Consider the following 14,946-nt stretch of genomic DNA (forward strand, 5'->3'; position numbering starts at 1 on the left):
CTATACCTAAAGAATTAATTAACTTATTTATCTATAACTAATACGCAGAGAGCTAGACTTCAATTTGGAACACTTTTTCAATAATAACCTTGCCGTTTAATGATTAAATTTAATACACATGAATGAAAATTTCCTAATAAATATGAGTATTATGAGAAAGAAAAAGAAATAATGTAGCAGATCAGAGAAAATGACACCTTATATTTAAAAACAAAACTAAAACACTCAAATGAACCTTATATTTCGAACCAGAGTGTGGGGATCAGACAAAAAATATTAGCAATAATGAAATAAAAGTGATGAAATTTAATTTGTACCTTGTATCGATGGTAAAAATCTTCTGCAACAGCACCATTACTGTGATCCAAAATCTTTATTATTTCTACATGTATACCAAAATTATTCACACATGTTAGCAGCATTTATGCATACATAGTTTGACATTTTTCTAAGTACTGTATAAGATATGAAGTGCAAAAGAGAAGAAAGATAGGGAACCTGAGTGCTCCTTAGTGAAGGTGTCCCATATGCTTGCTCCTCTTCCCTCAATATTTGCCACTCCTTCTGACTGAAATCATCACAATTTTTAAAGATCAAACAAGAAGTGAAGAAAATTAATGATGTGATGATAATAAACGAACAGTATTGAAACAGAGTTCTATTGAAAGGGACATAAAAATGACCTGGCTTACGATTCTCAGTGTCTCTCAGCACCAAGAGGAAGAAGATGATGACGACGTGGCACGACTTCAATTCAGGGTTTTCAATTCTCATGCTCGACATTAACTATTTTTCTCTTTTTTGCTCCTATATAATTCAATGGCGCGCTCCAAGAGGCACTTCTATTTAAACTGCCAAAACTTAGGGCATTTCGGAAATTACGTGGCAATGTTTATAATATAAAAATTATTATATATATAGGCACCAATTATGGTCATCCTAATCAGACCTGACCATATATAATCCTCGAATCTAACATAGTATTAGTAAAAAAATTTCTTATGATTAATTAGTGTCTATGTCCATTTCTTTTCATTGTTTTCTTCTTTGTGTTTTCGAAATCTTTCTTTTAATTTTTATCACATTGTTTTCATGCACCACATCATCATGTCTGAAGGAAACCGTGTCTGATTGAGAATATAATTGTACTTTTTTACAATTTTACATAGGGAAAATAGTTAAAAAAAAAAGAAAACCTTAGAAATTAAAAATTTGTATACAGGGACACGTTCACAAAAATTGTTGTCACTTACTTATCAAGTATTGTCAAACCAATACTGATATTGTAACAAGTCTCTGTTTGCATTTTTTTTTTATTTCTAAGTTTTTTGTTCTGCAATTTTCTCTTTTTACATATGTATTACATGTCTAAAGGTTCGATTAGGTAGGTATGTGAATGTTTTACTGTCAACATAAAATTAGAACGATATATATTCACATATTGTGAACGTTATTATATATGAACAATTAAGTTTTATGGCATAAACGTTTCTCATTTGTCGTACTTTTGACTCATTATTATATTGAATTAATTCAAAAGCCACACCGCATGTTCCGTGTCTTTGACTCTATATTGAACATCACATTATTTATGGTTATTTTTTTTGGACACACATATGATTTTAGTGGTGAAGATCGATTTGAACAATAACGTAATTTTATTTTCGAAATGTAATTTTTTTAATACTTTGAACAATGTAATTTTCATATTGGAAGCATGAAAAGAATGTAAATGTGGAACAGCTAAGATTTCTCAGGTAATTTATCCCCCCTAATATGTGGATTGATATTTACGATTTAGTAGGAATACTATAACATAATAAATAGGACTATCTTTTTTCTTTTTGCGTAAAATGGATATCATTTCATTTTGTTAGAAATTAGGCTATTTATCAATTTTCTTAGCATGCTCACATAGCTGTGTTGAGCATTGTTTGAATTAGCAAGGGATGGGCCTAGCGGAAATGGCTGTTCTTTTACAATGTAATATTATTTTTCGAATTCCTATTAAGAAAGATGCGGATAGTGCCTGATAGTGTTTTAAATAGGATTATTTCTAATAAAAAACACCTCTAGCAAAAAAAAATATTTTGCAAAGAAGAGAAACAAAAGATGATGATTTTTATTAAATATGACACCATCAGACCCTTATGTATAGAGTCTAACCAACTAATCAATTCCCCGCCATCTTAATCAACTGAGATATCACATATTATATCTCCAACCATTTCTAATTTGTTTTATTTGAAATTTATTAGAAGTAGATGATGATAGAGGAAAATTAACGGAGGAGGAACATCTTGAGCCAATAAGCAGAATATTTGAGATATCTCTTGAGATTGTTCTTGAAATCCACGTAAGTGATTCCAAATCGAACGGTGTAGCCAGCATCCCACTCGAAGTCATCAAAAAATGACCATGCATAATATCCCTTCACCTTCACTCCATCCCTGCCCATATCCATCCAAAAATTCACATGAGTATTATTGTATAATTTAATTTTTGTTTTACTTTAAAAAGTGTTATTTAAACTATAACAATACAATTTTTAGTCTTTTAAAAAAGTATATTAAAATTGAAATTTGTATAATTCCAGAAAAATAATGAAATTTTATTTAATCTACATATAATCAGTTAATTAATTATACCTTTTGCGGATAAAATTTATTTATCTATTTCTTATAGTAATTACTTGATTTCTTTGTTGTTGTAACATAGATATGAGAACTCACTTGATAGCCCGGAGAAGATATCTGAGATGAGCATCATAATATCTAATTCTGATTCCATCCTTGATGGCTTCTTTCACTGGTATAGATGCATTGTTTGCTTGAGCAACTCCTGAAAATTCCAACAATAATTATGTATGATATAAATAAAACCAACTTACATATAGGTGAAATTAAAGAAAGTTTTTAAGGTTATTAATTATAAATAAAAGAAAAATCACGCAGGACCAATAATATAGCTTACCATTTTCAGTGATGTAAATGAGTGGGTTATTGTATTTATGCTTTACATATAACAAAAGTTGATGGAGTCCCTTGGGATATATAAAAAGCCAACTCAATGCTGTCTGCAAAACCATCCAAAACCTTCTTCTTTGTTAAATCTGCTTAGAATGCCTACCAGTTAACTGCTACATGCATTTTTTTAATCAATCGCATCTATTTTTAAATAGAGCTATGGGAATATGGATCATGCGAGTTGGCTAATCGTGGGTTAGGGTGGGCAAAATCAGCCCGGTTGAAAAGATTCCAATCCAATAGTTGTATTAAAAAAAAAAAGAAATTAGCTGTTAAAGTACAAATAGCACTCCTATCTATATTATTTGACAAGGTGAAATCGAAGAAAGCATGAAGGAAGTTTAAGGGAAAATTTCAAAAAAAAAAATTTGAATTTCAAAATTTTAAATTAGTTTTGTTTACTACATTTTAATAGCAATTTACTATGCTTAAAAAGAAATTGACAACACATTTTTGTACTTATTAATTTTTGATTTGGGATTTTAAAATTTGAGAAGTAATTTTTGGGATTTTTTCGAAGTTTAATGACAGTTGACCTTTCAAATGCATTATCTCTTTAATTTTTTTAATAGACGAAAAGTTGACCACAACAGAAATATTAAATTCAAGTGGTAGCAGAATATTAGTATTTAAGCATAGTTACTGGAAGTGAGATTTGAAATCCGTCTCGTGGATTGGGATTTCAGGCTCACAGATCTCTATGTAAAATCACAGGCGAATAACTTATCTGTCATCTAAAGAAATAATGAAAGATGAGGAAGAATAATACCGGGGTACCAACTGGGACGCCATTTCTCACGGCTGAAATAAAATGAAAATAATGAAGTTTTATTTGTGTTATTATGTCGGTGAACATAAACCAACATAATGTCTGTGAGTTTTATGGGAAATTAATTAATGATTAGGTTAAATTACCAGAGAGAGTGGCTTGCATATCAGAAGAGAAACTGCGATTAACAGTACTGGTTAAGGGAGCATTTTCTGCATAATTGGTGGTGTAATAGTTCACCCCAAGAAAATCATATGATCCTTTCAGCATTTCTGATTCTGCTTTTGTGAATTTTGGAAGTCTATCTCCAACTATATATCTCATGCTCTTTGGATAATCTCCAAATGTAATTGGATCAGCATACCTATGCACACAGATCAATTATCGCTTAATAACAGAGATTAGAAATATAGACATACGATTTAAATCACTTCGCATATGTTTCATTAAACTAAGAATTCTATCTTAAAATTTAACAATTTTTACATTTTATTCCTATTTAATATATCTACTATATTTTATGAAAACAAAGTCTATACATTAATAAATAAATGGTAAAATAAAAAATTTAATACTGTGACTTATGAATAGGAATAAAAAAAATTTTCTTTCTCTATCTTATACTATATTAGGTCCTAATTATAAGATTTTATTTATAGATTATAAATAAAGCCTTATAATTAGAGTTGGAGATAATATATAAAACCAGATAAGTATATACCATCCGAACCAAAAGTCGAGAGCTCGACTTGCAGCTTGACGATTGGCTGGAGAGTTTGTTTTTGGCTCCATCCAGTGAGTCACTAATGTGATTCCAATTTCTCCTTTCTGGTACTTCTGTTTCCAATACAACACACACAAAATGACACAAATTCATTAAAAAATACACTCAATCATCACATATATATATAAATATATATATTTTATAATCAAGTGCCTGTATTCCTTTTTGTGATCATACAAAAATATTTTCATTACAACTACTCCTTCACAAAAAAAGAAGAAGATAATTTTGCGTACAAATTAAGTCACAATAAGAAATAGTGAAGGAGTCTATTTGCAGTGAAAAAGGAAACCTGATATTTGGCCTTGTATAAACTGACGGCAGCACCGTGGGCCAGAAGCAAGTGGTGGCCGACGAGATAGGGCTCGGTGGCAGAGTTGCCGGAGGTGCAGTTTCCGACATAGTTAGAACATCTTCCCGGCGCGAAACTGCCTGTGTTGTAGCCATTGTTGCTATACCCAAAGGGTTCGTTCAAAGTAACCCAGTGCTTAACTCGATCACCAAAAGTTTTGAAACAAAAGTCAGCATAATCACGAAAGTCCCCCCTACATCAGACACACACACACACACACACACCAATTAAATTAGGGAAAAATTACTTTATTTGGATAGTTATAGATAATTATAAGTTTAATTAATTAGTATGACTCACACTATTTTAGGACTAAGAAATCCACCGTATTCATCTTCTAAGGCTTGAGGAAGATCAAAGTGAAAGAGAGTCACAAAAGGTTTTAATCCTATATATGCAATAATATGTGAGTTAGCTCAGATTTGTTGTTATTATTATAATAATAATAATTAAAGAGACCTTAGAAAAAGAGAGATAGAGGCAGAGAAGTTGACCATTAGAAAGAAGCTCATTGATGAGGTTATTGTAGAACTTAACCCCCAAATAATTGACTGTTCCTTTCCCCTCTGCACATAACTTAAACAAGTTAATCTGTGCAAATCACTTTCAAGTTTTAACATTAACGTCGTAAGATGCAAATTATTGCATGACTATTGAAAACATAATTAAGCACATACTTGGGAATATTCTAGACCATGAGATCGAAAACCTGAAGGAGTCCAACCCGATCTTCTTCATTAATTTGATGTCACTCTGCAATTAACATGCCAATATTCACAATCGTCAACAACGTCATCAATTTTTAATTTATTTGTGACTGCATATATATATAAATAAAATTGAACATTTATATATGCACCTTGTATCGATGATAAAAATCATCTGCAACATCACCATTACTCTGATCCATAATCTTCTCTGTACATCAAAATATAATTTCTTTCGTTAGCATAATTTCTTGGGACACGTTAAGTATTATTCTTTCATATATCATCTTGTGTCCTAAATATAAGAATTAGTTGGTGGTCATAAATATAAGACTTTAATCCACTTTGCCTCTCAAATTTATAATGTGTACTCAAAAATATCCCTATTGATTGTAAGGTATTTTCACTCAAGTGTAGTTTCAATGTATATGAATAAATAAGCTAATTTAAGAAAAGTAACACATATTTGTTACAAATGACTAACCTAACTAATTTTTTTAATATTGCTAAATTAGTTATCTCGTTCTTATATTAAATACTGAAAGTAGACTTAGCTTCCTATGAATTTGTGGTAACTAATGAAAGAAAAATATGTCTGTGTGTGTGTATATGGAGACCTGGGTGTTGCCTAGTGAAGGTGTCCCATATGCTTAGTCCTCTTCCATCATTATTTGCTGCTCCTTCTGACTGAATCATCATAATGTAATTCAACAACAAAAAGTGAGGGAAAATATGACAAATTATGATAAAGTATTTCATACAAGTTTGTAGAGAAAAGACTTAAGAAATGAAGAAGAGAATTAATGGAGGCATTTTGATGATAATGAAAAAGAGAAACCTGGTAAGCAGCGGAACCAGCACCGAAAATGAAGGAAGGAGGGAAAAGGGTTCTATTGAAAGGCACAGAATAATGACCTGGCTTAGCACTCTCTGTGCCTCTCGGCAGCAACACGAAGAAGAAAAAGAAGAAGACGAAGCTCAACACTACATTATTTCTCCTGTTTGCCATTAATTTCATTATCTCTTCTTTGCCATTCAAATGCTTCAACACTCACTTCTATTTAAAGTTCCGAAGGATAGCGTATTTCAGTAGTTTCTTCACCAATAACGATACCGCACAGTCTTATCACCAATAATGCAATATTGTTGTCATTATCTTTTACAAAATCCCTCTTTTTTACATATAATTTATATCTTATTATCTTATCTCTACATATTGACAATCTAAATTATGTCTATATATTTGATGTTATGAGTCTCACATCACGGAGCTTCACAAATAAAGTGTTGTTTATATATTCAAAATTTTTTTGCCACATAACGTATTAGTCTTTTGAAATGGGCTCCTTCTCATAACATATAATATTATCAAACAATATCATCTTCTCCTTTTTTTTCTTTCTTTTTTTTTAATGTTTTTGTTTTGGCTATTGGATCTACGTCAGATACACTATTAACTTGCCCCATAATTTAGTGATTTTGCTTTTTATAGGTAAATGATTATCAATTTTCTTCTGATCAGTTACTTCTTTGATTTGGCTTCTCCGAATGATCATGTTGTCGGCAAACAAGTCAGATCCGAAGAAATCTGTCCCGATAGTGTATAAAATAATATTGTGAGTGGCAATAATTAATTGATCACGTTAGGTGCGTGAGAGAAAACTCCTCTGGTCACTACTGCAATCTGTATATAAATACATTATATTGGGAAAATCATTACGAGATCCCAAAAAATAACCACTCACCTAAAAATTTTACAATAAATGAGTAATATGTAATGACAAGTTTTAGCATAAAAAATAAGAACAGGTTTATACCTCTCATTTATTGTAGAACTTTTTAGCGATTATATTTAATCAAATCTGATTAAGGTTATGTTTCAAGGTTAGATTAAGCATGCAAAAATTTTAATTTTAAAAACATGTTTGGAAAATATTTGAGTATAGAAAAGATAAGAATTTAAAATATATATTTATTTTGAATATTATAAAATAATGCCAGAAAACTATTAAAAATATGTTCCATGCCAATTGAAACAATACTTCATATATTTCGTGCCTAAGTTTTCTTTCATAAATTTTTAAATGATTAAAAAAATTAGTGCCCGTTCAGAAGTCAACTTGAATGTTAGGTGTCTGCTAATTAAATGTCACGCTGTTTACGAGTTTAGTAATCGCGATCGACTTGAACAACGTAATTTTATATTGAAGCGTGATTATTGTGTCCAGGTTTTTTTTTTTTTGAATACTTGTGTCCAGATTTAATAGAATATGTGGATGTTAAATTGGTTAGTATAATATTTGGTTTTTGAATTTAGCCTTATTTTGATTTTGGTTCCTCAAATTTCAAACTATAGGCTTCGATTCTTTAAGAAGCAAAATGATCCAAATTTTCATTAAATTATAGAGACTAATGTTTTAAATGAAAAAAAAATTGAAAGACCAAAACTTATTATTTTAAATTTGAGGAACCAAAATCAAAATGAAAGTAAATTTAAAGGACTAAAATTTGCATTAACCCCTTTTGAATTTTAGATAATATTACCTTCGGTCCTTAATATAAAAGTTAGTTGACCAATTTGAATAGATTAAAAAAGTTTGTTAAGTTAATTATTTGTAATAAATAAGTGTTATTTTTCCTAGAATACTCTTATTAATCAAGTGTATTAACTAGAACTACCATTACTACAAGGACTATTTTGAAAAAAAAAGTAGATAAATATGAAAAGCAAAGTATATTAAGATCTTATATTTAGAATTAAAATAAAATCTAAATAAAATCTTATATTAAAAACCAAAGATAGAAGGTTTTTTGAAAAATTAGAAGATATTTATAATCAATGCAGTCCATGGAAAATAGTCATAAATAAGGATCAGGGAGAAGGGGAGTGAACGGGGAAGTGCCGGAATCTTGCAAAACTCAGAAAATGGTGGGCCCTGTGGGATGAAAGTTGTCATTTTTCTACTAGTGAGAGCATATACGAATACGAGGCGACACCCGTGGAGCAGGTGAGGGCACATGTCGTTGGAAAATGAAGTTTGTGTGCGTTTTCTTCCCTTGATTGGATTGATGGGCCAAGTCATTCATGTTTTTGGTGCTTTATTTTTTGGCGGGCCCAATTGCTTAAAATTCTATGAATAATATCCATAAAACAAAGTAATAAACTACTAGTAATTAGTAAAACAAAGCATTGGAATCATCACTACAAGAAATTCATACATGCCTGTGCTTAAACCAAAAAAAAAAAAAAAAACGCACACCCATAAGAAGGGAAACAGAAGATACTCCTTCCGTTCCTTATTATAAGAGACATTTGATGCTTATAGCATGTTCCTAAATATAAGAGACACTTAAAAGTTGTCTCTATTTTTTTGTGTTAATTTCCTATTTTACCCATATTTATTGTCTCCAACTCACACTCTCTCTCCTTCCCACTTCTCTTTCTTTTAAGAATTTACTATTGTTCTCTCTCATGCTCTCTCTCCTTATTAATGAGGGTATTTTTGAGAAAAAAAATATACTTTTTACACATTCATTGTTCTTAACTAATTTTAACTGTTTTTTGATCAACGTAATTCGGTTATTCGTCTCTTATAATAAGGAACGGAGGGAGTAATAGATAATAATCTTTTATTAATCACAATAAGACCCTTGTATTTAGAGTCTAACTAACTAATTAACTTCTTGTGATCTGATCTTAAGAACTAAAGTCACATTTTATCTCCCAGTCCAACCATTAATTTATTATGTAGGAGATATGGTGGAGAATCTGAAGAGCAGAGTTATTATTGTGGTGAAGGAACTCAACGGAGGAGGAACATCTTGAGCCAATAAGCAGAGTACTTCATATATCTTTTGAGATTGTTCTTGAAATCTACGTAAATGATTCCGAATCGAACGGTGTAGCCAGCATCCCACTCGAAGTCATCAAAGAACGACCATGCATAGTATCCCTTCACCTTCACTCCGTCCCTGCACATGCATAGCCATTCAAAATTTAGATGAGTTTTGCATTAATTTAATTTTTATTTTACGAAACAAATGTCTTATTTTAACTATTACAAATTAAAATTAAAATTTGTACTTATTGTTTTCAAAAAATGTAAATTAAAATAGAAATGGGTATACTTTCAGGAAAAAAAAACTAATCAAAATTTACTCAATCTATATGTGATGTTTTGCGGAAGGACATATATCAATTAATTAATGGAAAATTTTCAATTAAATCCAGTCCAAACACCAAAATCTAAATTCCTAATAATGCTAAAAGGACTAAATAGAAATTTCAAAATCAAGTTAAATGACCACATTTAAGTGGGAATTTATTAAAAATGCAGAGGTATAAATCTGAATTATGGTATTTTAGCTTAATTTAATTTAAGTGGGATTTTGCCTTACTTAATTATACCTTTTTGGGATACAATTGATTTAAATATTTCTTGTAATAATTATTTGTTGTAATAATATATGTGAGAACCCACTTGATAGCTTGAAGAAGATATCTGAGATGGGCATCATAATATCTAATTCTGATTCCATCCTTGATGGCTTCTTTCACCGGTATAGATGCATTGTTTACTTGAGCAACTCCTGAAATTTTCAACGTAACAAGAGTTATATATTAATAATTTTAAGGCTATCTTATATATATATATATATATATATATATATATATAATAAAATGAACTTACAGATAGGCGAAAGAAATTTTTTAAGGTTATTGTAAATAAAGGACAATAATTCAGGTGGGATCAATAATTTTGCTTACCATTTTCATTGATGTAAATGGGTGGGTCACTGTATTTGTGCTTTACGTACAACAAAAGCTGATGGAGTCCCTTGGGATATATATAAAGCCAACTCAATGCCGTCTGCAAAGCCATCCAAAACTTTCTTCTTTATTAAAGTTGCTAAGGTTAATCGCTCATACCACTACGTATGCATTTTTCGATTAAGAAAAGTATCTTTTTATTAAAAACAATCCAATTGAAGTACTATCAGGTATTAAATATTGGTACATCTCTCAATAGAAAGCTGAATCATTAGATTGTGAGGAATTAGTTTCTTTTATTAAACCCAAACCCTATTAGGAACACTTCTTAATTTTAGAAAGCTGGGAATGTGTGGACCAACCTACATATTACGGGTTGATCCATTAGGGTTTGAGGGTTGTGTAGGGTTGCATTTTAACCAACCCAACCTACAATTCTAGACGGGTAAAATGGGTTGGATTAGTATAAGTTTAACTCATCTCTAGCACTACTTTTAAACACTTTGATTAGCTTTATATGTATACATATAAAAAGTGTTCGAAATGAAGATCAAGGTACTATTTATACAATTTCACAACGCGCAACTGAATAAAGAGTATGAAGGAAGTTTATTTGGAAAAAAGAACAAAAAGAAAGAAAGACGGAAGTTTATAATAATGACAATTAAAAAAGTTTAACCTTTCAAATAATTAACTTATATGTCTGTCATCTAAATCTAAAGGAATGAGAAAAGAGGAAGAAGAATATAATATACCGGAGTACCAACAGGGAAGCCATTTCTCGAAGCTGAAATCAAAAGAAAAATGACGTTTATTAAAGTGATGTTTGATAGTGAATATAAAATAACATAATAATTGTCTTTGAGTGATGGGAAATTAATTAATGATGATTAGGTTAATTAAATTACTAGAGAAACTGGCTTGCGCATCAGAAGAGTAGCTGCGATTAACATTGCTGGATAAGGGAGCATTTTCTACATATTGGGTGGTATAATAATTTATCCCAATAAAATCATAAGATCCTTTCAGCATTTCTGATTCTGCTTTTGTGAATTTTGGAAGTCTATTTCCCACTATAGATCTCATGCTCTTTGGATAATCTCCATATGTAATGGGATCAGCATACCTGCACACACATCAATTATTGCTTGAAACACAGAAATTATTAACCATGTGTTTGGATAGAAAAAGAAAAAGCAGGATGGAAAGAAGCGGAGGGAAAAATTAAACCAGGCATAAGACCAACATGGTTAATTTCTTCCCTAAAGCTTTCTCTTTTAAAAGTGAAGAGATTTTGTGGAGAAAATCAGTTTTCTAAAACTGTCTCGAAGGTTTCTCTGAGTATTATTTTGGTTGTGAAATTACATATTAATTTCCTATTCTTCTTCATTTCCCCACTTTTTTCCCTTTCGTCCATTTTCTTCACTTCCCATTCCTCACTTCGTCCAAACAGAGAAAATCGAAGGGGGAAAAAATAAATGAGATGAATTGATTTTTTTTTATACTAAGATAAATTGATATTAGTTACACTCTACTTCTGTAATCATATTTACAAGTTACTTCCATCAAGTTTTACATATATAGAGAAAATTTTTAAACTTCGTTAAATTTTTCCTAAAATTAAACAAATTTTCAATTTTATCCCTATTTAGGGAGTGTTTGTGTTTGGATCCACTGAAAAGCATTTTTGAAAAATATTCTCACACAAATCTAAATAAAACTCAAATAAACTCAAATCAAATATTTACTTTATATATCGTAAAATCTTTTTTAAAATTATGATTTGGTTTTTATCCAAACACCACATTAATATACATTATATCCTCTGAGAATAAATTCAACATAGTAATAAAAAATGGTAAAATTATATACCACTCTGTTTCTATTTATAAGTCACTTGTAGGGAAAAAAATTTGTCTAAACATAAGTCATTTAGAGGGTAATTAATAAGTTTTTCTAATTTTATCACTGTTAACTTAATAAATGCATAGATAGACAAAGTGAACAGGTAAGAGAAAATATAAAATATATTTTTAATGCACTTTCTTCAACAAAAAAAAAGCAAATGTAAAAAAATTATCAATTTAATGTATTTCGTGGTTTGCGAACTTAGAGTACAAGTAATTTATAAATATTCATATGAAAAATTTATTTCACTTTCTTCTATAAATATGATCAAAAAAATCATTCTCTTTCTGCGCTGTAAATAAGAATAGGGAGTATATGCATACCATCCCAACCAAAAATCCAGAACTCGACTTGCAGCTTGACGATTGGCAGGAGAGTTTGTTTTTGGCTCCATCCAGTGTGTCACTAATGTGATTCCAATTTCCCCCTTCTGGTATCTCTGTTCCCAATACAGAATACACACAAAAAGACACAACAAGATACGTCAATTCATTGAAAAAGAACACGCAGAGACGCCAAGTTCCATTGCTGCTGTAATTTATTTGTTTTTAATGAAACCTGATATTTGGTTTTGTATAATCTGACAACAGCGGCGTGAGCAAGAAGAAAATGGTGGGTGACGAGATAGGGCTCGGTGGCGGAGTTGCCGGAGGTGCAGTTTCCGACATAGTTAGAACATCTTCCCGGCGGGAAGCTGCCAGTGTCGTAGCCATTTTTGCTGTACCCATAGGGTTCATTCAAAGTAGCCCAATGCTTAACACGATCACCAAAAGTTTTGAAGCAGAAATCAGCATATTCATAGAAGTCCCCCCTAGATCATCATATATTTAAATATCAATTACATTAGGGGAAAAAATAATGACATAAAAAATTGACTTCATTAGGATATATATTTTATTGATCGGTAATAATTTTAATCGATCATTAATATGACTTACACTATTTTAGGACTGAGAAATCCACCATACTCATCTTCTAAGGCTTGGGGAAGATCAAAATGAAAGAGAGTCACAAAAGGTTTTATTCCTGTGGATGCAATAACATGCTGTGGGTTTAGACTTGTTTGGTTTACAAAAAAAATTTGATAGTAAAGTTAGCTCAGATAAAAACTCAGACATATATATATATATATATATATATATAATTATTTTTCAATATATATATATATATAATTGAAGAAGCCCGAGAGAGAGAGAGAGAGAGGTTAACCATTTGAAAGGAGCTCATTGATGAGATTATTGTAGAAGCTAACTCCCAAATAATTGACTGTGCCTTTCCCCTCTGCGCATATATATATATAAAACAAGTTTTCATTAATTTGTGCAATTATCACTTCCAAGTTTATTATAATGTCGAAAGATGCAAATAATTGTATAACCATTAAACATATACTAGTATAAGTACTTACTGGGGAATATTCTGGACCATGAGATGGAGAATCTAAAAGAGTCCAACCCTATCTCCTTCATTAATTGTATGTCACTCTGTACAATTAATGTGCCATTATCACAATCACCAACATCATTTCCAATGGCAAGCGAGGTCCCATGCAAAGAAAATTATTAAGAAGTCTCCAGTATTTATTATTTTTAATATCAGAACTTGTTATTACATGCTATTGTATATGTTGTCATTGGGAATTTTTGGTAATTATGTTCAATTCTTGAAGCTTCACATCAATTCTACATTATTTAAACTATATATATATATATATATATATATATATAACAATGAGCACATACGTACCCTGTATCGATGATAAAAGTCCTCTGCAACATCACCATTACTCCGATCCGTAATCTTTTCTGTATATCAAAATGAACTCTCCGGTTAGCATTATTTCTTGGCTTACATTTACATACTATTCTTTCATACATACATACATACATATTCACAAGTTATGAACAGTTAAGTTCTTGTGAATGTGTGTGTCTATATATACACACACACACCTGGGTGTTGCTTAGTGAAAGTGTCCCATATGCTTAGTCCTCGTCCATCGATATTTACTGCTCCTTCTGACTGAATCATCATGATGTAACTCAACAACAAAAAGTGGGGAAAAGTATAGTAATAAATAATTATAGTATTTCATACAACTTTGTAGAGAAAAGGCTTAAGAGATGAGGAAGAGAATTAATCAATGGAGGCATTTTGATGATAATGAAAAAGAGAAACCTGGTACGCAGCAGAACCAGCACCGAAGATGAAGGAAGGAGGGAAAAGGGTTCTATTGAAAGGCACAGAATAATGACTTGGCTTAGCACTCTCTGTGCCTCTCAGCAGCAACACGAAGAAGGAAAGGAAGACGAAGACGAAGCTCAACGCTACATTATTTCTTACGCTTGCCATTTTCATTATCTCCTCTTTGCCATTCAAATGCTTCAACGCTCACTTCTATTTAAAGTGCCGAAGGATAATGTAATTTTCTAATTTACTGTTGCATTAATATAATTTTTTATCCTTTAAATTTAAGTTTATTTTGACTTTGGTTTTTTGAATTTCAAACCCTTAGTTTTGGTTTCTGAATTTAGTTTATCTTAAAAATTTAGTCCTTGAAAGCGTAATGGTATTAAAATCTACTCCTCCAATTATAAATATAAGACTCTTTTTGTAGTATAATTTATAC

General features: G+C 30.8%; 1 protein-coding gene across 3 annotated transcripts; it reads right to left on the reverse strand.

The window, feature by feature from the left end:
• Nucleotides 1–2,110: 2,110 nt before the first annotated feature.
• Nucleotides 2,111–14,675, reverse strand: LOC114732984 (vicianin hydrolase). 3 transcript variants are annotated; one of them, XM_028920429.1, is made up of 13 exons: nt 14,496–14,675; nt 14,270–14,339; nt 14,064–14,122; nt 5,609–5,684; nt 5,426–5,497; nt 5,232–5,319; nt 4,872–5,124; nt 4,517–4,632; nt 3,942–4,159; nt 3,796–3,827; nt 2,974–3,076; nt 2,733–2,841; nt 2,111–2,450 (listed from the first exon to the last, which is right to left on the reverse strand). In XM_028920429.1, exons 1-13 carry the CDS (start codon nt 14,673–14,675, stop codon nt 2,282–2,284), a joined length of 1,545 nt encoding a protein of 514 aa, XP_028776262.1. In that variant the 3' UTR covers nt 2,111–2,281. The 3 variants fall into 3 exon arrangements, with proteins under 3 accessions (XP_028776262.1, XP_028776386.1, XP_028776325.1); XM_028920553.1 differs by lacking the exons at nt 14,064–14,122; nt 14,270–14,339; nt 14,496–14,675 and adding exons at nt 5,791–5,849; nt 6,256–6,325; nt 6,477–6,572; XM_028920492.1 differs by lacking the exons at nt 2,111–2,450; nt 2,733–2,841; nt 2,974–3,076; ... (5 more) ...; nt 5,426–5,497; nt 5,609–5,684 and adding exons at nt 9,355–9,610; nt 10,120–10,228; nt 10,407–10,509; ... (5 more) ...; nt 13,527–13,598; nt 13,726–13,801.
• Nucleotides 14,676–14,946: the final 271 nt, after the last annotated feature.

The sequence above is a fragment of the Neltuma alba genome, unplaced genomic scaffold, assembly GCF_004799145.2.
Source record: "Neltuma alba isolate B1F8T4 unplaced genomic scaffold, ASM479914v2 tig00000410_pilon, whole genome shotgun sequence".
NCBI lineage: Eukaryota > Viridiplantae > Streptophyta > Magnoliopsida > Fabales > Fabaceae > Neltuma > Neltuma alba.